The sequence below is a fragment of the Podarcis pityusensis genome, assembly GCF_964106645.2.
Source record: "Podarcis pityusensis genome assembly, chromosome: 3".
In the NCBI taxonomy this organism is placed as follows: domain Eukaryota; kingdom Metazoa; phylum Chordata; class Lepidosauria; order Squamata; family Lacertidae; genus Podarcis; species Podarcis pityusensis.
The window spans coordinates 2,897,413-2,925,403 of record NC_138026.1 but is presented as its reverse complement, the minus strand read 5'-3'; the positions used below and the strand labels follow the sequence as shown (position 1 = coordinate 2,925,403).

Here is a 27,991-nt window from a genome sequence, read left to right as displayed (position 1 = left end):
ATGGCCAGTGGTTAGGGATGTTTGTAGCCTGTCAACTTCTGGAGGGTACCACACTGGCTATCAGTGAAGTCGAATGCAATAAAGATAGCTTGCTGTGGCCCTGAGCTTTTGAATAACGCCTACATATTTATATTACCTTTTTGGTAAGACTGTTGTATGAATTTTTGTTTTAAAGAAGAGTCCATATGTAGAACAATTAAAACAATTAGTAAATATTGAGGCTTGCTCATATCAGTTTGGTCAGCAGAGGCAAATCCCTAAATGTGCTAAAACTTTGATAGGAAAATGGTACCTTTTGTGTTGCATAGAAAAATAGACCAAGATGCTTCTGTGTGGCCGCTCTCCTCTCTGGCATTTCAGATCTTAGCCCCAGTGCAGTGCAATTACAGAACCCTCTAGAAAGCTTTGTACCTTAAATCCTTTCCTTCAGTCTATCTCAGCCTGGGCCAAAGGATACAAAATGTACTATCCATTTAGTGATGATGAGATTATACATAATGTTTTATTAATTGCAAAGTAGCAGTAGAGTAATAACGTTTTAAGGGTCAGTTGAAAGTTTCAAAGCAGTTAGCTACCTTTTTTTTATTTTGTGACTTTCAAGTTCGTCTAGTGAAGATGTTATTCTACTGTTGATGTGGATTTTTTTTTCCTAATTAAAAAAATAGATTGTGTTTTTTTTTAAAAAAGAAGCCAAATTGGTTGCATTTTGCTAATCTTATTTTTTATATATAAAGTATTTGAGAGTTGCCTTGCTGAATCAGAACAAATGAAAATCTTGTTCAGCACTGTGTCTTCAACAGTGATCTCTGTTGGTTTTCCCCAGTATATGATAATGTACTGCTCAGGTGTTCCATTTTTTGATATCTTCTCTCTAACAGCAAACTCAGGTAGCTGAGTGCCTATATGTTTGGAAACTAAACATTGTGGTAAGAATTCACTTCTACACCACCTTGTTCATTATCCAGGTGAGGGACCACCTTTTAAATAAACCACAAAACCAAGGAATTTTTTTAAGTCCAGCATCCAGATTAGGGACCCGTTGTTTATTATAGCTAGTGCAATAGGACAGAGCTCACTCAACTCAACTTGCCAGTTAAGAAGGTCTGCCCCAAGGCACTTCAGAGCAAAAGCTTATATGCAACACACAAAGAGTCATAAAACATTCTTAAACATAAAACATCCCCTTTACATGTGTCAAGAAAGGTCACAGGTCATTGGATAGAAAACACGTATGGTGTCTTCCTGTTATCCTCCTCCCCCGCTATCACCTTGGGGTTGACCAGAAGCGCCTAGGCCTTTTGCCCGTTTTAGGTATCAGATGTCCCACGTTGCCCTGGCAACCTAGCCTATCTTTCAGGGAACTTCCAAGGATTTCTGATTAACACTCTGGTGCTAATTCATAACTGACATAGGAAAACATCCTGCCATTTGTGCCACTTTCAGGGTCAGATAAGGAGGGATGTAATGCAGCGTAGGAAGGAGAGACTCAAAAATGCAGAACACACAAAAATCAAGCCTAATACATTCTAAAAGGTTAAATGCAGTTAAAGTGAAACATTGAAATCAAAAATATACACCTGGGGTCTCTAATTTTTATATCAACATGACTTCTGCATACTTGGGCAATGCGCAGTACACAGTAGTACATACACCTGTCAAATTAAAGCAAATTATATATTTTTAAAAATAGCTGCCTGACTGGAGCATCTGAGCTGAACTTATAGCAGTGGTGACCAAACTTGGCCCTCCAGCTGTTTTTGGACTACGACTCCCATCATCCCTAGCTAACAGGACCAGTGGTCAGGAATGATAGGAATTGTAGTTCTAAAACAACTGGAGGGCCAAGTTTGGCCACCACTGCCTTATAGTATGTTGACGGTAGTTCACCCTGGAGAGAAGGGGGTTCTTCAGCATGGGGTAGCCAACATGGGGTCTTCCAGATGTTAGGGACGGAAGCTCCCAGCTGTCCCAGTTGGCCAATGATCAGGGATTATTGGAATTATTGGAATTATAGACCAAAACATCTGGAGGGCACCATATTGGCTACCCCTGTCTCCAAAACTAAAATTCAGGCAGGCTGCTTATTATACCAAACAAGCTGAGAGCAGCAGAGGCACAGAATTTTGCATGTCCTATATGGAGGGCAGAGAAAAAGGGGCAATTGACCTGCTCACCCATTGTGATACCTTAGAGCAAGTAAGTAAGCCCTGGTCCATGGAGTCACGAAGAGTCGGACACGACTAAACAACAACAAGAGCAAGTATCTTTGGGGATGATTATGATTTGAGTTAATTTCTCCACAACTCTTCTTCCTACCCCTGCCTCTCATGCTGCATAATATAAAATACTTAGGTTTGGGGCTGGCAGTTTCTTAGCACTATATAGGATAGCTGGGGAGGGCCAGTGGTGCGGAGAGGAATGGTGATGTTTATTGCTTGCCGCGTCTGAACCCCAAGGCCTGAACGACAAAAGGGTCAGGTTCTATTCCCAAACAGCACATTCCCTTTAGGTGCTTGGTTTACACTGCAAAATTGTGTTGCAAATCCCACTTGTCTTGGCTAATAGCCATCGAAAAGGTATCTTCCATGAATTTGTCTACAACAAGGCTCAGCAGTTGGGTACATTTGAAAATGTGCTGGGGTGGCAGTGCCAAATAGCTGCTCTGGGGATTATGATAAAACACAAAACTAGAGGTAACTTTGTGCTTCTCATGTGAAATCAGCCACGCTCTGCTGGTTCTACTTATGGAGATCATACAAATTGATTTTGCACACAAACAGCCTGAGCATTTATCAGTTCCAGGAAAAATATTCAAGGTAGCCACACGGCACTTTCTCTCATTTCACAGAAATCACTTTGAAGGCAATTACCGGTACACATTTTGCTCTATAACTTTCTTTGTAAGAAGGCTAGATGCTTTCTTTTACATGAAAGCTCAGAGTCTGGGGCACCTGCCCAGTGGCACCAGAGAAAGACTTTTGGTGACCCCTGGTCTATACATTTGAAAGTGGAGGTTGTACAGGAGAGGAATTTGGGGTAGTTAAGTTAGTCACAACATTAGTCTGGGAGCAGAACAGGAAAATGCTCCCAGCCTCAGCCTAGCCATCAGACAATTCATGAATGAAGCCTCTGAACAAAAAGTATTCAACCAAATCAGCATTGTGTCTTTTCCAACACTTTCAAGAAAATTAAAAGATTGAGGGAGAGAATCCTTCTCACCTTTTTGAAACCTGCAGTCTAGTACTGTGCATGTTGTTTCTGCATGTATTTGGCTGAATTTGCTCTGTACGTTAATCCTTTTTTTTCCAATTGCTTTTCTCCTCCCCAATGTTTCATCAGGCTCATAGCTGGCAGCCAGGAATAAAAAATCCATATCGTGGTGTTGTTGTGTGGCCTGTTCCTGAAAACATTGAAATCACTGTGACACTTTTCAAGGTAACTATGTTGTCTTAGCTTGTCTTTAATTGTCCCAATTTCATAGATTTAATAATAAACAGGAAATGCTATGAACATCTGATTCTACATTTTCTACTGTTGCCTTCACTAAGACTGCAGTCCTAACCAAGCTTTCTTGCAGGTATGCACCATTGAAAGAATGAGAAAGCCTTTAGTCAAAATTCAACATAACACTATGGCAATTGTTCCACCTGTGCAAACATTTAAGCTTGCAAGGTGAAATGGTCCTCCCTCTCACCCTGCTGTGTGCTATACTGGGGTTTCTCTCAACCCTCCTGAGTCAACTCATCTGAGTTAAGAAAATCCCGTTGCACAAGCAGAATTAAGAAAATCCCGTTGCACAAGCAGATGTCCTTTGCACAGACTTCCACTTCCACTAGTGGGGCTCATTAGTTGAAGCCAGCCCTATACAGTGGTAGCTCGGGATGCGAACGGGATCCGTTCCGGAGCCCCGTTCGCATCCTGATCAGAACTTAAGACGCGACTGCGCATGCGCAGGTCGCATTTCGCTGCTTCCGCGCATGCGTGTGACGTCATTTTGACTGTCTACGCATGCGCGAGTGGCAAAACCCGGAAGTAACACACTCTGTTACTTCCAGGTCGCCGCGGAGCGCAACCCGAAAATACTTACCCTGAAGCATATTTATCCTGAGGTATGACTGTATTTCCAAATAAATGGTTTTAGGATTTAGCCCTGAACCTGCTGTTACCAACAGAGATGAAGTGATCAGGCTGAATTCCTATGCGAGTTAATTTGGGAGTAACCATTTAGCTCCATGGAGCTTACTTCTGAGTAGATATGCATGGGGTTGAACTAGTATGAAACTAGATCACATCCTTGCAGCATGATCCTATATGTTTACTCAGAAGTCAGCGCCACTGAGCTGTTGGTATTTACTCCCCAGTAAATGCGCATATGATTGCAGCCTTCAGTTGTTATCACATTGGTAAAGCTGGTAGACATTAGCTAACCTTTCCTGTTTTCAAAAAGTTCAAGCTATGTACATTTCTAAACTATATAATCTATACACTTTCCATGTAATAAAATGTCAGGCACCAGCAAAAGGACTGCTCCTTTAAATATTGTCTCTCAAGTTCCTTCTGAAATGCTGCACCATCTGTTATCAGGTATCTTTATGGAGAGTTACTGCTGATTGGGTTTAAAACACTAGCATGATGATGTCATATTCTTAGACTGCAGTTCCCATCACAATCTGCATTTAGAGACATCCAAAATCCTGTCCAGGACATGGGTGGCACTGTGGTGTAAACCACAGAGCCTTGGGCTTGCCGATCGGAAGGTCGGAGGTTTGAATCCCCGCAATGGGGTGAACTCCCGTTGCTCGATCCCAGCTCCTGCCAACCTAGCAGTTCGAAAGCACGTCAAAGTGCAAGTAGATAAATAGGTACTGCTCCGGCGGGAAGGTAAACGGCGTTTCCGTGCACTGTTCTGATTCTCCAGAAGCAGCTTAGTCATGCTGGCCACATGACCTGGAATTCGTGACTGGACTTTGGTAATATTATGTAAATTGTAGTTAAACTAAACATTAAGCTGTTTTGTTTCTACTTCACACCGTACTGGAATTGTTATCATACAGGAGAATTGTAGCTTTAGTGAGAAAGACTAAACTGGTTACAAGCAGCCATACCTTAAAAGTGTGTGTGTGTGTGTGTGTGTGTGTGTGTGTGTAGACAATTGCTTAAAAAGAGCCGTGGTTGCCTTGTCCTCCCTGAGTAGCACCCTGTGTCTGGGCAGTGCCCCTTCAGGCTGCAGGTGGGAGCTAATTTGGTAAAATGATCTGGCACACAAACACAAATCCTACATATAGAAAACTAACATATCAGGGAGAAAGCTAAGTTGAAAATCCTCTCACATACTTATGAAGAATATTGTTGTATTCAGGGTCATGTGAGCGCCCTCGTCTTAGCAGTTTGACACAGCACAGGTATATCACCTCAGTAAGAACTAGGCCATTGGTGCATCTGGGGTTGAAGGAAGAAAGTGTTGTAGTGAGGCAGATGCCTTTGCAAGGTCATGGTTTATGATCTCCGTTACCATCATCACCATCAGCAGCATCACCACCACCATTACAATTTATTACCTGCTTTCACCCTGAGGTCTCAGGGTGAATTACAACACTAGCAGAGGGACACTTCTTGCATCACATATGCAAGACTGCACCCCTAGTTCCAGATTCATCAAAGTAACTACCATCCTCTGTCAGTCAACTCAACTCTTGTCAAATTGGAAGAGTGAGAGATGTGCCCCCATTAATACCAAACAGAAAAACAATTAAAGCCATCGTATTCTCCTGAGGCTACCCCTCTGTGTTAGAAAGATGAAGGCTACTATGGCAGCTAGGGACCGTTGTGTCAAAGTGACTGACTGGCTTTGCCGAACAATTCCCCACAGGAAGAGAGAAGCAAATGTCTGCACTGTAGTTTTAGTGACAGTGATGAAAATGGCCCTGTATTCCAGCAGCAACTGTTTGCACTGGTTACAACTCAAGATCACAGCTGAGCTGCTGGCTTATTATCTGTGTTGGCAACAAATGCTGAGAGATTATAACTAATCCAGAGCTATATAGGAATCTGAGATAAAGGCTTGATTCTATTTGTAAAGCAGCAATCTGAAATAGTAGCATAGGTGAAGAATAGGAACTAAGATAGACGAGCCATGTGTTTTCAGAAGTGATACAGATTGTAGTGTGTCTGAATCTGTAAGTGGCTGTTGAAATGGTGTTGCTGGTAGGATTAGAGGGTAAGTCTGGGCTTCAGTTACTAATGAGAATGTTAAGTATAGCCTCTTAGCATTCACCAGTGGATACTTGAAAACCTGCTACTTAAAAGCTTAGGCAATCAGTCAATGGGCTGAATATTTTGCATGATATACAGGCAGGCCACTGTATCTTTAGAAAATGTTCATACACATAGATGAAAATACAGCTCATCAAAATGGTGATGTACCACCCTCAGACATATTTGCAAATCCTAAATGACCTCTCTGTTGTCCTCAAACATCTTACAGGTAAAAATTACCTGTAAAGTCTAGCATGGCTAGGCAGATTGGGCAAACTGAGAAGTAAGCTCCATTAAATTAAACAGATTTTACTCTCAAGCATGTGCAGGGCTGCAGCCCTTAACAGTTTGCTGCCTGAATCTAGAAATCCAGTAACACTTTCAACTTAGAGAAGGAGTGTTGTACTTGTGATATTAAGAACTACGTAAGTACGTTTCAGAGCACAATTCAATGTGTTGGTGTTAACCTTTAAAGCCCTAAATGGCCTCAACCCTGTATACCAGATGGAGCTTCTCCACTCCCATCGTTCAGCCCAGACACTGAGGTCCAGCTCCAAGGGCCTTCTGGCGGTTCCTTCACTGTGAGAAGTAAAGGTATAGGGAACCAGGCAGAGGGCCTTCTCGGTAGTGGCGCACGCCCTGTGATGCCATCAACTTATGTGTGTTTCTAGCTAGGCTGCCTGTCTTGTGACCTGGGGGTACTGTGCTTCAGTGTTTCTGTTCATACCTAGACAACCATTTCCAGAGATTGGTGCAAGAACACAATTAATCAGTCTTGTGGTACTTACACTTTGGTTCAAAACAGTGCTTTCTCCTGGGTGTACGCAGGGGTACACATACCCCTAAACATTTTTGTGAATCTAACTTTGGCCTCATTGAGGGGCAGTATTTCAAAATGAGTAGGAAAATGAGAGTACCCCAAACATTTTTTTTAGAAAAAAAGCACTGGATACAACAGACACGGGATTCCAGCTTGTCCCCAATGCTGTTTAGCACCTACACAACAAAACAACTGAGTAAGATTATCAGAAGATTTGTAGTGTTTAGTCTCTAGTTCCATTTCTTTCATCAGTTGATACATTGAAGGTGCTGAATTGATTTCTGGATCAGTGATGGAGTGAATATGAACTGATAAACTAAAATAAATCCTGGAAAGACTGTGGTCTTGAGGAAACGTCAGTGCCCCATGAGCCTTTCTGTTTGTTAAGATAGAAATCAAAGACCTTGCTATAGTTCTCCCACCTTCAGAGGTGAGGCAAGTAGCTATTGGGGGGAGGGATGGCCTTTCCTATGGAATGCCTGGCCCAGGATTCTTCTCTGATATATTTTTTGGCACCAAGTGAGACCTTATCATTTCCTTAGACCTTTACATTTAGAATTTTCTGAATAAATGAAAATAAATTAAATAGAATAAATATCTGTCTCCTTTAAATTTCAAAATTTGATATATAATTAACATATAACATCAAAGCATAATCCTTGCTTTCCTGTGCCACCTTTTCCATGGTTTATATTATGTGAAGAATAAATAAAAGAAAATACAAAATAGTGTTACTAGCAAGACTTCTTGTCTATCGTTCATAAATGAACTTAACATTGCATTTTTGTCTTCTAGGATCCCCATGCTGAGGAATTTGAAGACAAAGAGTGGACATTTGTCATAGAAAACGTAAGTGGGGAATTGTGTTTTTCTCAGTCCTGGTTTGTGGCTGTGTACAGACTGAACTGTCTGCAACTAACCAGGATAGGCACCTTCTAATTTTCACCCCTCGTGCATGGGAGAAGGTAGTGCTTGTCTCATGACCATGGTTTCCTGTTGCCATCTGAACTGAATCATATTAATGCATTACACTGGCTTATAAATGGATTGGGAGAAATTCAGTATTGTGCTAAGCTGATCATCCATCAGTACAAACATTTCAGCTTGCCAGATAGACTGCTCCCCTCTCTCCCCCCCTACATGCTGTTCTGGGGGTTCTCCTGACTCCCTCAATCCAATTGTGGGGGTGGGGGGAGACTGGGGAAAGCTCCATTGCACAAACTCCTTTCACTGATGGGACTCATTAGTTGAATCCTGCTCAAATTATTTTAGCACTAATGCCAATTTATATAGACATTGCTGCCCATATGCATAGAGTTAAAAAATATAATGTGATTTTAAAAATCTGTATTAAATTCATGCCTTCATTGTATTTTTGGTCCATTATCACGGAATTTACTGCACTGTGTAATTCAGTATAAAAAGCAGTAGTTAAAGCAATAAAATAGAATGCCAATATAGTACTGCCTTCAAATAGATTTTCCAAGTTTTCTCAAAAGTTTTTCTTAAGGTTTATAGCACCACACAGTGGTCAGAGAAGAAACATGCAACTTTTGATTTAGGAAAGTAAAAGCATTGCCGCTTTGCAGTATCTTAAGATTATTTTTTTACATTTCACATTGATATCAAATGGTTAAATGTCAAAATTTTCAAGTTACTTAACCCTTTCTCACCACCCATGCCATTTTCTCGGTGAAAATTACGCCCTTCAAACAGCTAATGGCAGAAAATAGTATCTAGCAAGGATTTTCAGTGGGAAAACAGAAGGGAGGCAGGGGCCTTGGTCATGATCTGGACTGTGGACCTTCATGACTGTTGTGAGTTTTTAAAAAGATGTGACTCCCAATCGCTGAATTCAAATATATAGTTAACATGGTGTGTAGTTTTACCCTTTCAGTGTGATGAAGTGTAGCTATGCACAGAATAAAAAATATATATTTATCAACAGCATCTCTATATAAAAGTGCACAAAAGAAGAATATGCTTTGTGGAAGGTGCTATAATTCTTGACCAGTTTTGTATGTTGTGTTGCCTTCACATTAATTCTTGTAGCCATTCAGTGCTATTTATGTTTCTGTGTAAACAATTCAAGATGTTATCTTATTTGCTCATCTTCTTTTAAAAGTTAAATCTTTCAACTGGACTAAAGTGAAAAAACATCATAGCCACATACTAACTCTAGGAAGTTCTTGAAATGGTTAATGATATTTCTGATAGACCTACTTTTCTTTTTTTAAATAATGTTTTTATTAAAGATTTCCTTGGGTTACAAAGGTGCATACATCATCTCTTTTTCAGATCATAAAGTCCATTTTTACAGATCAGTTATATTTGATGTGAGACTTAAATGTTGCATACAGTATAAGGTTGGGGAAGGAAAGGGGCAGAGAGAGGGGAGAGAACAGGGGGTAGTAAACTTTTGTTCAAAGTTTTTTGTGTCAGTGTCAGGGGGGTAGGTTCTCTTTCTTTTCATTTATTAGTTTTCATGGGCATTGGGAGAGGTTGGGGGGCCTAGGGCATGATTGGTTGCCTTCAGTTGACCACAGTGGGTTTTGTTTGCAAGTGTGAGGGGGGGAAATCGCTTGTTGGGTCAAGTTAGCCATTTCAATCCATATGGTGCTGGTGGGTTCTTGTTGGGCTGTGTATGTAATAAAGGGGAGCCACATCAGGGTGAAGGTGTCCTTTTTTATTTGTCCCTGTGTTGGTTCCAGTTTGTTGAAGTAAGGCTGTTTCCCATACAGTTTGGTACTGATGGTCCATGTTCACTCCTGACAGGTTCCTCCGGTGTCTAGCCATGATGCTCATGGCTGCTGAGAGTAGGCGGGTTATAAGCTCTTTGGAGTCCATACTAAAATTCTGCATATTGCTAAGGCTTAGGAGTAAATTTCTTTGAGGGTTTGTAGGAACTTAGAGCCAAATGTCATGTTGGTTAATACTTCTAACAGGTATTTCCATTTCAAAGGCTCTGAGGATGTCTAGGGACGTAATCGACAGTGGGAGTTTGGGTTTTTTGGCTGTGTTTGATCAGATTCAGTAATTTCCTAATAGGGTCTGTTATATTGTGATCAGGGATGAAGCCAGCCTGGTCTGGGGCTATTAATTTGTGTAAGAAGATTCAGGGTTGCAATGTGTCCTCTTTTTCCCCAGACACACCCCCTTTTCCAGGATTAAAATTTCTGTCTGGGCAGATTTTTAAAATTGGCAAAATGTCCAGGGGGGGGGGTGTTCGTTTTTTTTTGGTTACAGTAACCCATTCCCCCCCCCCCCCAGTGCATTAGACTCAGATTTAAGGCACTTGGCTAAGCTAGTCTGCAGCAGAGAATCACAACAGAGCAGCATCTTAAACTAGCTACATACTGCTGTATATAAATCCCTTCTCTTGTGGCTGAACTAAAACTAAAAGGATGGTGGCTCAGCTACAAGATCTTGGAGAAGGAGTCTGGGAGGGCAAGATTTAACATCCCCCTTAAACAGTTTAATAAGTTGTTCTGTGCACACTTATGTTCACAAAGATGGGAACATGAACCCAAATACTTTATTATGACAAATGAGGGAGCAATATATATTATTATTATTATTATTATTATTATTATTTTGTTGAAAGCCAAGAACATTGTTACTAGCAATATATCACAGCTTCTATAGCCTACATATAGTAGGGGTATTTAAAATGAGAGTCATCAAAGCAATCTGTAGTTAAAAGTAGAAGTCAGCAAATGTATCATTATTATTTTTTGCTCTTCAAAATATGGCAACCCTATTTTAGGTGGTCAGCTAAGATTGATGTGAATATCTTGTTGTCTTGATTTATAAGTGAGATTGGGTGGTATGATTCTACTTTGAGGTTGTCTTTGAGTTGTTTGGGATAGAGACTATTTTGGAGGAGGTCACCCCTTTAAATAGGCAGGTCATGTAGGGCATCAAGGTTTCTTTGAATTTCTTATAGAATTCTGCTGTAAAGCCATCCAGGCCTGGAGCTTTGTGTGATTTCGGGTTTTCGCGGACCGTCTCTATTCCTCCAGGGTGATAGGACTGTCCATGAATTCTTGTTGGATGAATTGGTCAGTCCTGCTAGGAAATTTCTGATTTCCTGCTCAGATGGGTTGTGGCGGGTATATAGAGTGGAGTAAAATTCAGAAAATTATGAGGTTGTTTCTTTGGTAGACAGCATTATGTTACCATCTTTTATGGTGATGCAGTGTATTCTTGTTTTGAGTGTTTTTTTACCTGCACCTGTTGTTACACCCAGACCAGAGATCATGATTTGTTCACTCCGAACATATTATGATTGGTAAGCCAAGAGCAAACCATGGGCTGTGCTAGGGCAGGAGCAAATTGCAGATTTGCTGTGAAATGCACATATTACCAATGAAAACATTCACTTGTAAAGGGCTGCACTATGCTCTTGTTGCTGTTTTGTTTTCTATAATAAACTGTTACACATGACTGCTGCTCTGCAGTGGTCTTTCTAGGCCTTCATAATTTATAATTGCAATTAATTTTTAAATGTGATGTATTATTTTGCATCCAAAGAAAGCTTTAACTCTCAGTTGATAGCTGAAGTCAAATGTAACCCTAGAAATGTGCTAGAAAAAAGTAGGTTTCCTTTATGTCTACCAAATGTTAGACTAAAATGTGTTATTTCCATTTGCTTGTGAGAAAGTAGCATGGAGGGTGGAAATACAATATTTTGTCTCTTTTCATGATGGACAAATTACTTATTTTTCTAAATGTCACTGTAAACTGCTTTAGGGCTCAGCAGTATCCCACAGGTGTACAAAATCCTGGAACAAACTTGAGTTTGTGACACAAAATATTTTTTTCCATCATTTTGTTTTCAGAGTCCATGTTAAGCAATATTTTGCTTTTTGGATCTTTTTAACTCCAGTGAGATTTGCAAATGTTTGTTCGTTTATTAAATTTATTTATAAAATACTGGCTAAGCAGAAAAAGAGAATCCAAATTATGACTAAGCAGAAAGAGGGATTTGCCCCTGAAACTCAGAACATAGCTTGGATAGTGATTGAGAAGGTTTACAGGGTTTACAGGGTTCTGGCTAAAATATAACTGTTACCCTTTTTCACTAGTGCACAAAGTAGCTGGGAAACTAGTTAAGAAAAATTGAGCTCTTGTTGGCACATTGAGAACAGACACACTAGCATTCTACAGAGTTTCTTGCCCATCACTCTGGAAGTGGCAGCAGAAGCAGCAGCAGTGTTGGTCTTCTAAAATATTTGACAGTTTTGTAAGCTTTATGTAGCAAAGGAAGGAAGGACAGATGCAGCGGTCTTGGATCACAAATCTAAGCCTGAGATCATCATTTACCGTATTTTTCTCTCTATAACACGCAGATTTTTTCTCCTAAAAAGGAAGGGGAAATGTCTGTGCGTGTTATTGAGCGAATGTGTGGTCTCTGGAGCCGAATGGCGCGAGTGGAGGCAAAAATCAGGCAAAAATCAAATCGTGTCTCGGAGAAGGGAAACCTGAAAAGAGGAAGCGGCTGATTTCCTGCATTCTGCCTCAGGGTCTTACTGCCCACCCTCTCTGTTTCGTTGCTGTGTTTGCTCAAACGGAACAAAGAGCAGGGAAAGCCCCTCCCCTCCAGGCAAGCAGAGGGGAAAGCAGAGCATCCTTCCTTCTAATTCCTCTCCGTGCTCTGGAGGGAACAATGTTTGTGAAGGGAAGAGAGATTACAGGTTCAGCTTAAAATTCTGATTTGACTTCTTGCTTTTGTTTTTGAGGACACACAGCATTCAAATATGCTTTCTTCCATTTAAAAGGATGAAATCCTTAAACAGTGTTTTGCCTGTAAATTCATGCGATCTGGAAGATTACAGTGTCTGTACCTCTTAAGGGATGGCAAAGCTTAGGTTTCGCTGCTAAATAGTTCTTAATGCAGTTAAAATGCTTTCTTCTGTCAAGGCAATTAAAAAATATATATATCAGGCAGCCGGAAAACATGCAGGTGGGAGAGAGAGAGCGCGAGCTGGCTGGCTTGGGTGGGTGGGTGGGGGGAAACTTTTGCCTTCCTTTCCTCCCTCCCGTTATACCCCTCTCCTGCATTCTTAGCCAGCTGCTTCTCTGCACACCCCTCTCGTGCTCCTTGTCCCTTCTGTGTTTTTCCTTCCCTCCCCACTTAAAATGTGGTTACAAAGCATGGATCCACATGGATCCTCAGGATCTTTGCATTGGGTCACTCCAAATTCACCATCAGAGCACATAGCATGTCCATGGCTACAGCCTGCCCCCAAAAATCATGCACCCACTGTTGCCTGGGGCTGCAATGGTGCAAAAACGTGGTTAAAAAGCATGGGTCCACATGGATCCTCAGGATCTTTGCATTGGGTCAGCCCAAATTCACCATCAGAGCACATAGCATGTCCATGGCTACAGCCAGCCCCCCAAAAATCACGCACCCACTGTTGCCTGGGGCTGCAATGGTGCAAAAACGTGGTTACAAAGCATGGATCCACAGGGATTCTCAGGATTTTTGCATTGGGTCACCCCAAATTCACCATCAGATCACATGTCTGTGGCCACAGCATGAAGCACAAAAATGATACATCCACTGTTTCATTCAGAATGTTTTTTCCCTTGTTTTCCTCCTCTAAAAACAATGTGCGTGTTATGGTCAGGTGCGTGTTATAGAGCGAAAAATACGGTATTTAAAAAACCCAAACACCTCTGCTTTCACATACACTTCCCAAGTCATGATCCTGTGGTGTCCAATGTTTATTCCATTCTCTTACATAGTAGCTCATGCCATTTAAATGCCTATATTGGTTGGAATGATTGTTCAGTGAATCTCCTTAGCAGACGTGAGTCTCGAGTTCATTGAACTCTGGGATGAGCCTAGAAATGGAGTCAGCTTGCCTGGAGCAGATATCAAGAAAAGGGGTAGGATTCATATCTGTGGTTGAAACAGTGACAAAAAAATGCCTCAGTGTCTTTCTTCATGCAGTTGCCAAGTGTGTTTGTGCATTTTGTTACAGGTCGCAACTCGTTATTGCATTGTTATAAGTACATTGTTATTGTATTTTAAAAACTGTAGGGTCAGTTAGAATCTGCACACCATTACTGTAGGTGTTACAAACTTTACAGTGGGGAGTATTATTGACCCAGGTGAACTATTTGAATCTGTATTGTTTTATTGAAAAAGGAAAGCTCTCAATATGTACAGTATTTTGCATTCTTGTTTTGTATTTTTCTGTTGTGAACCGCCCTGAGATCTTCAGATGAAGGGCAAGATAAAAAATTAATAAATAAGTAAATAAATAATTTAGATGCCTTGCTTAATATGACCCCCCCCCCCAGATGTTCACATTTTTATGGCTTTCTTGGAGTACATTTGACTCCCAAACTGGATTGATAACTGCAATTATTGTGATTGATTAGGGATTAAAAAGTGTTTATTTGTTAGTACCAATAGGTAATACAGCTCTTCAGTTTTTGGTTTCTGAATGGTGTCTGGTAGCTAGCTCTCTATAAACAAATGGTAATAGAGTGATTATATCTTATAAGATGGCAACCTTGTACCATAGTATCCTGTAATGCAGAGCTTTCCAAACTGTGTGCCATGACACATTAGTGTGTCGACTGCAGTGTGTTGCGCAAATGATCTCCATGTTCCTCCTGAGGTTGGAAAGGGGTTAGTTTAACCACCAGTTTGCTAGTAAAGCTGAATTACTGTGTCATGAAATGATACATGTCTAAAAAGTGTCACCGACCTGAAAAGTTTGGAAAGCTCTGCTGTAATAGAAAAGATTTTATAATGAGGACTGTCACCTTGTAGCATATGCCAAGTTATTTTAAAAGAAATACAGAAGCTTCTCTATGCTTAAAGAAGACAAGCTGCTTTAGTTTTCGTACCTTTTCCCTCCACTCTACCCCCTGCTCACACCTCTGTATGATTTTTAAACTTAAAATAAAAAAGCCTTTTTAGAATTAAATGTCTGCATTTAATACATTTAGAGCAGCCAGCTTGTAGTTCAGACATGCTTTCCAGGCCCTCTAATTCCCCTGTCATATTGTGCTGTATGTGATTATGTGAACTGTGACTGTTTGCCTGTGTAAATTAGCTTGGGTCTTCTGGTCTAGATATAGCTCAGAATTAAATGCTGCTTTGTCAGCCATCTCACTCTTGTTCTGCTTTGAATTTAATAGAAAATCAGAAAAGTGTGTACAGTTTTTTAATACAGCATTTGCTTACATTAAATATTTAGCACTTTGTTCTAGTTCAGAAATCTTGGAGATTAGGTTTTTGGAGCAAAACTCATAGCACATCTTGTGTTGATTGGCTGATTTTGTTAAATAAAAAAAAGTTAAGAGAGTGGCAGAATGCTTTCTTTTGAGTGTTGCAGTGGCTGGACCAGGTCTTGTGCACATGTTTCACAACTCTTAGTAGTTTCTTACACATGTTTTAAGTTCAGTGGGTGCTCAGAAAATGCAAGGAATGTCAGCTACAGAGAGGTTTCTCTCCCCCCCCCACCCCACAAACACTGGGGCTCATGGCTGGCATGTGCTGACTTGCGTGGGCAGATGCTGCACAAGCTTTCTTAGACAATGTTACCGATTCATTTAATTCTGACTTTGAGTAAACCCTTAAATTCCCAACTAAAGTGAGTGAGTTGACAAATAGAGATAAATCGTGCAATAAATCTAAGCTGCTGCACTGGGAGCCTCCTGTTTTGACAGAAGTAAATCTGATTCTTACAGTCCCCTTGGTACTTTATTGGAAGCAATGCAACTTAAAGAAGCATCTCTGCAGTGTTGTCCTTGTACATATAATTATATGATTGGTAATGGTGACATTCTCACTAAGAAACATACACATTTTTTAAATAGAAAAATGTTCATTTTGTAGGAACTTATAATTTAACTTTCCAGCACAGATGTTAGCATCTGCCTATGGAAAGTACTAATGTAAATTGTTCTGTTAAAATAAATCAACCTCACCTCCCCAAAAAAACACACCATTGAATGATGTAAATATCACTGTGCATGGCTATGCATCCCAGCGAGATGTGCGGGGTATAAATGTTGTTGTTGTGGTATAAATGTTAATGTTGTTGTGGTGGTGGTGGTATAAATGTTGTTGTTGTTGTTGTTGTTAAATCTAGACACTTATTTTAGTCACTTGGTAACCCTTATGTGCAGAAAGGGTGCAGATCATAAATTTTAGTATATTTTAATATATTGAAATAAATTTCAAATATATTCAATATATTTTCATGTTCAATAATCAAAGATTGGCTGGAGATCACTACTTTAACTTTGCCTTCATATAGCTGAGATAATTCTGCTAAATAGAGAAGGATTTTAATATTACAGCCACGTTTTATTTAATTCTGGATGACCTTGAGACTTTAATTGTACAGGAGTGTGTGTTTCAGTTTAAAATTAAGAAAACTGTCAAATGTTCTTATTGTGTGATACCTATACTGCAATTACTCTCAAAGATGAAAGATGGAAAGGCGGGAATGCTGGAATGGCCCAGAACAGATAATGTCCTCTTTTTCTGTAAAATCAGTACTTTCCCACACCCAAACCATAATATTTGCACTAGAATGAATTTGATGATACATAATTTTTGCAGTTATTATTGATTCACACTGGTAAAGTGCAATCTGCCTTCTAAATTGCCAGAAACAATTTATTCATACTTTTTTCAGTCTTGCTTCCTGCTAGTGCCTTCCAATATCTTTTTCCATAGATGAGAGTGTATTGGGCGAGACAGCTGACCAGAGTTGATATCAATGATATTCTTTACCAGCTGGAGGGAAGAAGCTGATAAATGGAGGCAGGCAGTTCTGGAAAACAAACCTCTAATACTACATTAGGCATGTTTAAAACCAGCAGTGTGTTTCAGCAATTCTTAGCATATGTTTATTCATAGAAAATCAGCAGTAAAATATACTTGCTGGGGCATACAAGACACTTCAATCTGCATGAGGTCTTTTTCTTTTTCCAACATCAAATATCAAAACGGAGTCTTGGTAATTGTTTTACAGTGGGGTTCTAATCATACTTCAAATGTAAGCTGAGCTGGTCTAACTCGTTTTTTAATAAAAAGTATGTGTTTTTAAGATTGTTCAACTCGCCTCACTTTTTTGCATGTGTATGTTTGCTCTTGATAGTGAGCAATTTGTTTTTTATTTAAAATGTTACTTGCTGGGATAGCATTATGTTATACAAATCTCATTTCATTGTGGGCACCTGGGGGGACATTGGACGTACGTTGTTGCAGCCACGTAAAAGGGTGCAATGTAGGACACCTCATGAAAGGGGACAAAATGCCAGTACATAGCCATTAAATGGGAGGAGGGAGATTTGACTGATTTGCCTTCCTCACTAGAGGGAAATGCATCTAAAATATGGTTTTGCATAATATTTGGATCAACATAGTACTGGCAGCACAAAAAGTGCTTATCTGGAAACAAACATGATGTAAGTAAAATATTTAGTTTTGATGCTAAGGCTTTGGTTGCATATAAGATATAGAATCTGCAGAATCTCCATGGGGTCAGTGTATAAGTCTCTTCTGTTGTACTACAATTTGGTGCTGAACTTATTACATGATTAGCTGTCCTATGGAAATGCTACATTGGGGTTGGCTAGCCATATTTCTTTTTAAAAGATAAACTTCTGACAAAATTCAAGGATTCTTGTGTCCAGCTTGTGGAATTATGTTATGTGGAGCAGCCTGTTCTTTATGCATATAGTTAGGGGGTCCCTTCAGAAAGCTGCAGTCCTAAGAAGATCTAGAGAGGAAGTAAGCCCCATAAAATAATCCCCCCCCCCAGGTGAACATGCACTGTAATTGTGCTGAAAGCTACCTAAGTTCCAAGCATCAAAAATGGTTGAAATATGACCTTAGTTGTTCAGATAAAAACTTGATGTGCTCTGACAGAATATAGGACACAGAATCCTTTTAGTCAGTGTTGCAGTATCATCATGGCTGGCACACATGGCTGGATTGGGGTATGATGTGTCTTCTGCTGCACTTTGCCTGCTCCTCCCCCCCCCCCCCATTTCATTGGTACCAGAGCTTCTTTTTTGCCACATTGGAGCCTTCTTTTCACTTGCTTGCAAACACAAGCGCATGCCTAAAGATGTACACAGTGTACCAGCATGAGAATTAGAAGGCTGGAGTGTCTCAAAACTGAGATGGGCAGGACAGGGGGAGCAACTGAATTAATCTGAGAGGGTAGTAGGCAGGAACCTTGCCTTTCCATCCTTGAGGTACATTCCTGACATCTGGGCCTGCCTGTCAATATTTTCTTTCATGAGTAAGCCACAGTGGTAATTTGGATTCACTAGATGGGGGAGGGGCATCACAAATATAAAATAGGGGTCTCCTGGCTTTCCAGTAGTACATGTGAAAAGGATCTAGGGGTCTTAGTAGACCACAGGCTTCACATGTGGCAAGTGTGATGCAGCAGCAAAAAAAGACTAATGCTATTCTATGCTGCATCAAGAAAAGTATTGTGTCTATATCATAGTACTGATTAATTTTGCCTTGTTCAGACCACACCTGGAGTACTGTGTCCAGTTCTTGATGCCACAATTTAGGAAGGATATTGGCAAACTGGAACGCATGCAGAGGAAGGCAACGCAAGATGATTAAGGATCTGGAAACCAAGCCTTATGAAGAATGGTTGAGAGAGTTGGGTATGTTTAGGCTGGAAAATAGGAGACTGAGAAGAGATATGATAGCCATCTTCAAATATTTTAAGGGCTGTCACATGAAAGTTGGAGCAAGCTTGTTTTCTCCTGCTCCAGATAGTAGGACCTGAACCAATGGATTCACGTTACAAGAAAGGAGATTTTCTGATAGTAACAGCTGTTCAACAGTAGAAAAGACTCCCTCAGAAAGTGGTGGACTCTCCATCATTGGAGGTTTTTAAGCAGAGGTTGGATAGCCATCTATCATGGATGCTTTAGTTGAGATTCATGTGGGTAGAGTTGACTCATCCAATGTTTGTGTCCATGCAACAATAAAACATAGTTAATTGCACCTAATGGTGGAAACAGAGGATATATTCAGAGTACTTCTTGCGGTGGTGTGCTGGTGTGTGTGTGTGTGTGTGTGTGTGCATGTGCATGCGTGACTGGGAGCGGCCGCCGAGACCACATAACACTGGTCTTGAAAGACCTACATTGGCTCCCAGTACGTTTCTGAACACAATTCAAAGTGTTGGTGCCGACCTTTAAAGCCCTAAATGGCCTTGGCTCAGTATACCTGAAGGAGCGTTTCCACCCCCATCATTCTGCCTGGACACTGAGGTCCAGTGCTGAGGGCCTTCTGGCGGTTCCCTCACTGCAAGAAGCCAAGTTACAAGGAACCAGGCAGAGGGCCTTCTTGGTAGTGGCGCCTTCTATCAGATGTCAAAGAGATAAACAACTATCTGACGTTTAGAAAACATCTGAAGGTAGCCCTGTTTAGGGAAGTTTTTAATGTCTGACATTTTAATGTATTTTTAATCCCCCCCAATATTTTTTTTTAAGTTTTCTACAATTATAATAAATACTGCCACAAATGTTGCACAACCGAAAAACAAACCAAAACAAAAACAAAAGAATACATCTATAAAAAACAATAAACAAATATACAACAAAAACAAACTTAATTATTTTAAAATCCAACCCTATAAACATATTACTTGACTTCCTCTAGTCCCTCCCTTCTGAGTTTCCTTGTGTCTGAATGTAACAGCTTTCCAATATTATTAAACAACAATATTCCAATTATAGTAAAATTTATTCACTTTTTTTAGTGTTCTAAATCCCATTTATTTAAATAACCCCTAAATTAATCCTAGGCCTATTTGGTACTTTCAGGTACTTTCTAATTTTTAATATTTAATATTACAATAATTATTCAAATAGTCCTTAAATTTCCAATGTAGGTGTTCTGTGTGCCTCTGTGTGTCCCTGAAGTGAGCAAAGAAGCAAAGACCACTCGCTGTCTCGGCTTCTCCCATAGCCGTGCGCAACCTTTCCAGCCGGGCAATACCCCCGCAAAAGCCCACAGGAGCCGCGCACCCTTTAAGGAGCGCGTGGCTCCTGCGGGCTTTTCTACGAGAGGGAGAAGGGACTGACTGGCCACGTCAGTCCCTTCTCCCCCCTGCCTGCCTCCCCCCTGCATTTGCTCCATAAGACACACATTTCCCCTTACTTTTTAGGAGGGAAAAAGTGTGTCTTATGGAGCGAAAAATACGGTAATTCCAATATTAATACATTTCGTCTTATGAACTGTATATGTATAAAATGTTTACAGTTGTTATTATTCAGTCTGTTGCACTTTGTGTATTGTGATAACTGTATTTGTGTAGCAAGGTATTGAATTTGTTTTGATATAGTCTGATATCAGCACAGTTCACTCTGTTGGAAATTTATGTCCAGTCCTCTCGTAGTCTGTATTCCACTTTAGAAAAGGAATTTCAGGGATGACCATATGGCCCGAGATATTTCCCCACAGGCATCTTGGCAACCAGCTCACAAATACAAAAGAGTGGAGACCATATTCCATGAGCCCTTTGGCAGTTCAATCTATGGTCACCCTCCCCTTAAAACAAGCAACCTCAAGCCGGGAAATTTCCTAGTTTGCCTCTATATGAATGGATCGGCTTCTTTGTAGCCTAGTTCCGTCCCATGCTGTTCAACATTCGCCAATGGTCTAAACTTTAATTAATGCCTTTTAATTGTTTAATCATTTTATATTATTTCAGTCTTGTTCGTTTTCTTTCAGTTTCATCAATCTTATTAGGAATAGGTATTACTCTTCAAACAAAGCAGCTTCTCACATCTTTCTTCCTTTGTTTCAACAGCATAAATCAGCATCACTTCACCTTGCACTGCCACACACACAAACAGTTTTATCTCGCAAGCTTCCACCTTTCCTTTAATAGACCTCACTTGTGATCCTTCCCCTCCCTATGAACATTCCCCCCAACTTTGGGAGGATTTTCACCCCCAACTCCCTCTACCCCCCAAGGTGAACAGAAAAAGCTGAGTCAACAAATTTGTTCCAACCCTCTTCAGACTCCTTTCAAGAAAGAGGGCCTAGTAGTCCCGTGCTGCCTGCCTTGATATATGAGTTCAGAGTCTAATATAATTCTGATGGATGGTGTGTCATGGCTGTAGAGTTAGCTGCAATCCCAGCTGTGGGGACAGAAAGGGAGTAGGTGGAAAAGTAGTTGTCTGGTGTTGTCTTTTGCATTAAAAACTTCACACTACTGGTCACTTAACATTTTTGGATCTGGGTGCACATTTTGAATTTTGAGAGAGTGCTGGGAGTACCAGTCACAAAATGGCTGGCAAGGGTAAGTGGCGTAACACAAAATAGACTATGTCGGAAGCATGGCACAACACAGTACTGTGTTTAGAGAGAGTACAATCATGGTGCAGCTTTCTCCATAACTGTATTTCCATTCAAGAAAAAGGCCTAATCTATTTAATTCATGCCTAGAAATAAGACACAAGCAGGAAAAGTGCATTAGAGGGAAGGGGGAAACTGCAGCTCTTTAGGACCTTGGAATTCCAGTAGCCTGGAGTCCCAGGAACTCATAAATCACGGCTCTGACTTCACTCATTGATTAAAAACACAAACAGGCAAGAACAGCCAGGTTTGCTCATTTTACAGAAATTCCTTAGAATTGTACCTATGTATTTTGCATCATAACTAATTCTAGGAGGGCTAAAGAGTGTGATTGGAGTCATCTCACTCAGCTGCTTTTCCCATGTCTGAAGACCTCATAGCTAAGAATCCCCTTTACTGCGGTAACCTGGAGTTGCCTAGATGGGTCATTAATGTATAACTTAAGCAGGTATCATCTAAGGCCCTTAAGCCGTCTAGCAGGTGATTATATGTACCGATTATATATATATATATACAATGGATTGCTTTGATGTCCATTGGCTAACAAATTGTTTTTGATCTTCCCTCCACACCTCACTTTTAATTAATTTTCTTTTTCTCAGGTTGTGCTTCCATTCTCTTTGTTGCCTTGGTATTTCCCGATACCATCCCTGTTTCCCCCCTGCATCTCTCCACATTGAATATAGCCCGCTTGTTCTTTGCGTGCCTTTGGAGAACAGCGTACCAATGGTGGCAATGGCTAGTGTGGTAATGCAGAGCTGCCCTACCGAAACCAGCATCACTGGACTGTGCAGGGGGGTGGCAAGGTTGGAGCTGAGTGGACATGTCTGGTCAAAACTGTTTTATTTTCTTAGGCCTTTGCAGCTTGAATGCTTCTCATATATTTTACTACATATTATGCATACTCTTGATCTGTGTATGAATGCTTCAACCACGCAGACAAGAAAAGTCATGTGAATCTTACCCCACCAAGGGGTGGGGTACAAATTCTGTGGGTAAGGCCCACATTGTTGCATCATCACATTTAGTCACCTGCGCTGTGGAATTGCACCACAGAAAAAATTCTTCTATGTAGCTGCATGTGAAGTGTATCACTATGATGAGGAAAGCTTTCCTGATTTCAAAGAATCCTGCTCCACTCTGAAGGCACGGCTTCATTTCCTCTTTGATGCTATAGAAAAGTACTTGAACATGGGCATCAAACTGACATAACTGGTGACTGAAAGGAAGAGTTTCATATCCTCAGACTTAGGTGGCTGGTGCTAGCAGGCCAAATGGCTGTGTGGCAAATATAGCAGACTGTATGGTGGAGCTGCTAAAGGCTGTGCTCTGATCAATTTTCGCATTCACAACAGAAGGGATTGTGCTGTCCAGGCTGTTTTGCCATTTTTATGTCCCAGATGAAATCTGCTTGAAGGTGACCCTGGCCACAGATTTTAGCTTTTTCTGCTCTGTCTCTTGATATCAGGACCAGATTCCCCACTTACAGGTAAAGGTAAAGGAACCCCTGACCATTAGGTCCAATCGTGACCGACTCTGGGGTTGTGGCGCTCATCTCGCTTTATTAGCTGAGGGAGCTGGCGTACAGCTTCCGGGTCATGTGGCCAGCATGACTAAGCCGCTTCTGGCGAACCAGAGCAGTGCACGGAAACGCCGTTTACCTTCCCACCGGAGCGGTACCTATTCATCTACTTGTACTTTGACATGCTTTCGAACGCCTAATTTGGTGATACTGGATTTAAACTGGATTTCAAACAGCTAGGTTGGCAGGAGCTGGGGCCGAACAACGGGAGCTCACCCCGTCGCAGGGATTTGAACCGCCGACCTTCTGATCAGCAAGCCCTAGGCTCTGTGGTTTAACCCACAGCGCCATCCATGTCCCATAATAGCACCTTAGAGACCAACTAAGTTTGTTATTGGTGTGAGCTTTCGTGTGCATGCTCATACCAATAACAAACTTAGTTGGTCTCTAAGGTGCTACTAGAAGGAATTTTCATAGAATCATAGAGTTGGAAGAGACCACAAGGGCCATCGAGTCCAACCCCCTGCCAAGCAGGAAACACCATCAGAGCACTCCTGACATATGGTTGTCAAGCCTCTGCTTAAAGACCTCCAAAGAAGGAGACTCCACCACACTCCTTGGCAGCAAATTCTACTGTCAAACAGCTCTTACTGTCAGGAAGTTCTTCCTAATGCTTAGGTGGAATCTTCTTTCTTGTAGTTTGGATCCATTGCTCCGTGTCCGCTTCTCTGGAGCAGCAGAAAACAACCTTTCTCCCTCCTCTATGTGACATCCTTTTATATATTTGAACATGGCTATCATATCACCCCTTAACCTCCTCTTCTCCAGGCTAAACATGCCCAGCTCCCTTAGCTGTTCCTCATAAGGCATCGTTTCCAGGCCTTTGACCATCTTGGTTGCCCTCCTCTGGACACGTTCCAGTTTGTCAGTGTCCTTCTTGAACTGTGGTGCCCAGAACTGGACACAGTACTCCAGGTGAGGTCTGACCAGAGCAGAATACAGTGGCACTATTACTTCCCTTGATCTAGATGCTATACTCCTATTGAGGAGGCCCAGAATTGCATTGGCTTTTTTAGCTGCCGCGTCACACTGTTGGCTCATGTCAAGTTTGTGGTCAACCAAGACTCCTAGATCCTTTTCACATGTACTGCTCTCAAGCCCGGTGTCACCCATCTTGTATTTGTGCCTCTCATTTTTTTTGCCCAAGTGCAATACTTTACATTTCTCCCTGTTAAAATTCATCTTGTTTGTTTTGGCCCAGTTCTCTAATCTGTCAAGGTCGTTTTGAAGTGTGATCCTGTCCTCTGGGGTGTTAGCCACCCCTCCCAGTTTGGTGTCATCTGCAAATTTGATCAGGATGCCCTTGAGTCCATCATCCAAGTCGTTGATAAAAGATGTTGAATAAGACCGGGCCCAAGACAGACCCCTGTGGCACCCCACTAGTCACTCTTCTCCAGGATGATGAGGAACCATTGATGAGCACCCTTTGGGTTCGGTCAGTCAGCCAGTTACAAATCCACTGAGTGGTAGCATAGTCAAGACCGCATTTTACCAGCTTCTTTACAAGAATATCATGGGGCACCTTGTCAAATGCCTTGCTGAAATCAAGGTAGGCTACATCCACTGTGTTCCCTTCATTTACCAGGCTTGTAATTCTGTCAAAAAACGAGATCAGGTTAGTCTGACATGACTTATTTTTCAGAAATCCATGCTGACTATTGGTGATCACAGCATTCCTTTCTAGGTGCTCACAGACTGTTTGCTTAATGATCTGCTCCAGAATCTTCCCTGGTATTGATGTCAGACTGACTGGGCAGTAATTATTTGGGTCCTCTCTTTCCCCCTTTTTGAAAATAGGGACAACATTTGCCCTCCTCCAGTCTGCCGGGACTTCGCCTGTTCTCCAGGAATTCTCAAAGATGACTGCCAGTGGTTCTGAGATCACATCTGCCAGTTCTTTTAATACTTTTGGATGCAGTTCGTCTGGCCCTGGAGACTTGAATACATCTAAACTAGCCAAGTATTCTTGTACTATCTCCTTAGTTATTCTGGGCTGTGTTTCCTTTGCTGAATCATTTGCTTCAAATTCTTCAGGTCGGGCATTGTTTTCTTTATCGGAGAAGACTGAGGCAAAGAAGGCATTGAGGAGTTCAGCCCTCTCTGTGTCCCCTGTTTGCATTTCACCATCTTCTCCTCTGAGTGACCCCACTGTTTCTTTGTTCTTCCTTTTGCTACGAACATACCCATAAAAGCCCTTTTTGTTGCTTTTAACCTCTCTAGCAAGCCTGTGTTCATTCTGTGCTTTAGCTTTTCTGACTTTGTGTCTACACGTGCTGGCTATTTGCTTGAATTCCTCTTTGGTGGTTTCCCCCCTTTTCCATTTTTTGTACACATCCTTTTTTAATCTTAACTCAGTTAAAAGTTCTTTAGATAGCCACCCTGGCTTCTTTAGGCACCTTCCATGTTTCCGTCTCATTGGTATTGCCTGACGTTGTGCTTTTACTATCTCCCTCTTAACAAACTCCCAGCCATCATGAACTCCCTTTCCTTTTAGTATTACTGTCCATGGGATCTCACCCAGCACTTCCCTAAGTTTGATGAAGTCGGCTTTCTTAAAGTCAAGAAATTGAGTCCTAGTATGCTTGGCTGCTCCTTTCTGCTGTATAGTAAACTTCAGAAGAGCATAATCACTCGCGCCTAATGATCCTTCCACTTCTACCCCACTAACCAGGTCATCAACATTGGTTAGGACCAGATCTAAAATGGCTGTTCCTCTTGTTGCTTCTCCCACTTTCTGGACAATGAAGTTGTCTGCAAGGCCAGTGAGGAATCTGTTTGACCTTATGCTCTTGGCTGAGTTTGACATCCAACAAATATCCGGGTAATTGAAGTCTCCCATTACTACTATCTCCCTTCCTTTTGCATGCTTGGCCATCTGTTCCAGGAAGGCATCATCTATGTCCTCCGTTTGGCTTGGGGATCTATAGTAAACTCCCACAATGAGGTCACTGTTATTCTTCTCTCCCTTAATTTTGACCCAAATGCTCTCACTTTGGCTTTGAGGTTCTAAATCTTGGATCTCTTCACAGGTATACACATCCCTGACATATAACGCCACTCCTCCTCCTCCTTTCTTGTCTGGTCTGTTTCTCTGAAATAGATTGTATCCCTTCATTATTACATTCCAATCGTGGGACTCATCCCACCAGGTTTCAGTGATGCCTATTATGTCATATTTAGTTTGCTGTACCAAGAGCTCAAGCTCATCTTGTTTATTTCCCATGCTTTGCGCATTAGTGTACAGACATTGAAGTCCATTAATCATTCCCCCGTGTCTCTTATTTAAGGATTTTTTCCTTAAAATATTTTTTTTTTTATTTTGTTCCTAGTACTAGGATAAAGCTACAATCCTTGCTTCGTAGTAGGTCTCACTGACATCAGAAGGACTTGCTTGTGAATAAACATACATATATCATTCAGCTGTAAATAAAGTCTACAGATTAGGGAGGCTCATTTTGGTAAAGTCAGAGGTAATGCCCTGGCCTGGCATCTTTCAGGCTGAACCAGGGTGGAAAATAGATGCTATGCACTGTGTTCTACTGTGTCCTGCAGTTTAGCAGATTGTACTTTTTCAGACAGTTTCAAGACTTGTTATCAAAACCTTGTGGGGGGGATCCTACCCCTAAACCATGAAACATAGCATTATGAGAGCAACTGATGATAGGAAATACAATTGCTTGACTGTGGGCTCACCTTGCGAAAGCTGGCTATTTTAGGAGGTGTTCAATAAAAGCCTCCAGGTGTTTCCCTCAAATGAATTTTAAAGTGCTCTGAGCATGGCAGTTCTAAGTAGTTCACTAGCTTCGTATATAGAGGTTTTTGCAGTTAGATTTTCCCCCCACAGATAATCATGCATACTGTGCCAGTAATTATTGCATCAAAATATATAGTCAGTCTCAGATTAGATTCATTTGTATTTTTCTGGGCATTAGACAATTACAAAGCAGTTTAACAATATAGGAATAGGCAGTGCTCTTTTCCAGAAAAATAGGTCCCAGTACTCACAATGAAGTTGTTTCATTGAGTACCACACTTTTTAACAATAAAAAGAGGTGCTGATACTGCGTGCCCTTGAGTACCACCTGGGAAAGAAGCACTGGCTGTTGGACAAGCTTGCAGAAATATAAATCATCCCGGGCGTGAAGAAACTACAGCATTAAGAAAATTATAGTGCTGAATTTGCCTGGCAAATCACCTTTGAAAAGGAAATACGTATTAGTGCTCTTAATAAATATTAAAACGACCGAAATGAAATAGAAGGTTATACAAATGTGAATAAAATTATGTGAAAGCCAGAATAAATAAAAGCATAAAATGAGCATAAAATTTTGAATCTCCCTGTTACCTGAATTCACCAAGGGGGGGCAGGGCAGGGCAGGGCGGGACAACACTCCTCTCATGAATGAACCCCGGTGCCACAAACCGTGTCTCAGATTGGTACCATACACAATGTCACCCTGCTCCATTAATGCACTGTCCTTTTGTCCCTGTACCCAAAGCGTGCCCGTAAAATATTTTGCAAGACTGCTTGCAAAAACTCCTCCATTCATAAAGCTTGTGCTGACTTTCCCATTCATAAAATGCTAGACAATCATTAGACAACATTCAAATACCTATCAAACTAACAGCCAATCCAGTCCTCTTATGTTGATAGCTACTGAACTCCCATCCAATAGGGGTTAAGGAACAGCACCCCCTGACTGCAGCCATACTGCAGCTGTCAAACCAGCCTCAACTCAGTTCACATAAATGGAAACCACTCCGGGGATAAGGGAAAGTGAGAACAAGCTATCAAAACCCTTTGTTACATTGTATCAACTCCAAAGGTTACATAGTATCCATTTGTAGAGCTTTGGCTCCTCAGTAACATAAAACCTGTATAAATTCATATAAAATCACCCCATTAACAGATTTGTTCCATTCCAATGGTGTTCTCACCAGAAGGATTATGGCT

At 41.2% G+C, this 27,991-nt stretch overlaps 1 protein-coding gene across 4 annotated transcripts in view; it reads left to right on the top strand.

Moving 5' to 3' along the window:
• The window catches only part of EHBP1 (EH domain binding protein 1), a 276,734-nt gene that overhangs the window by 48,332 nt on the left and 200,411 nt on the right, over positions 1–27,991 (top strand). For all 4 annotated transcript variants that reach the window (XM_080997355.1, XM_080997356.1, XM_080997357.1 and 1 more), the window contains exons 4-5: positions 3,340–3,435; positions 7,871–7,924. In XM_080997355.1, the coding sequence (XP_080853481.1) occupies positions 3,340–3,435; positions 7,871–7,924 (150 nt within the window). The remainder of the gene's footprint in view (positions 1–3,339; positions 3,436–7,870; positions 7,925–27,991) is intronic.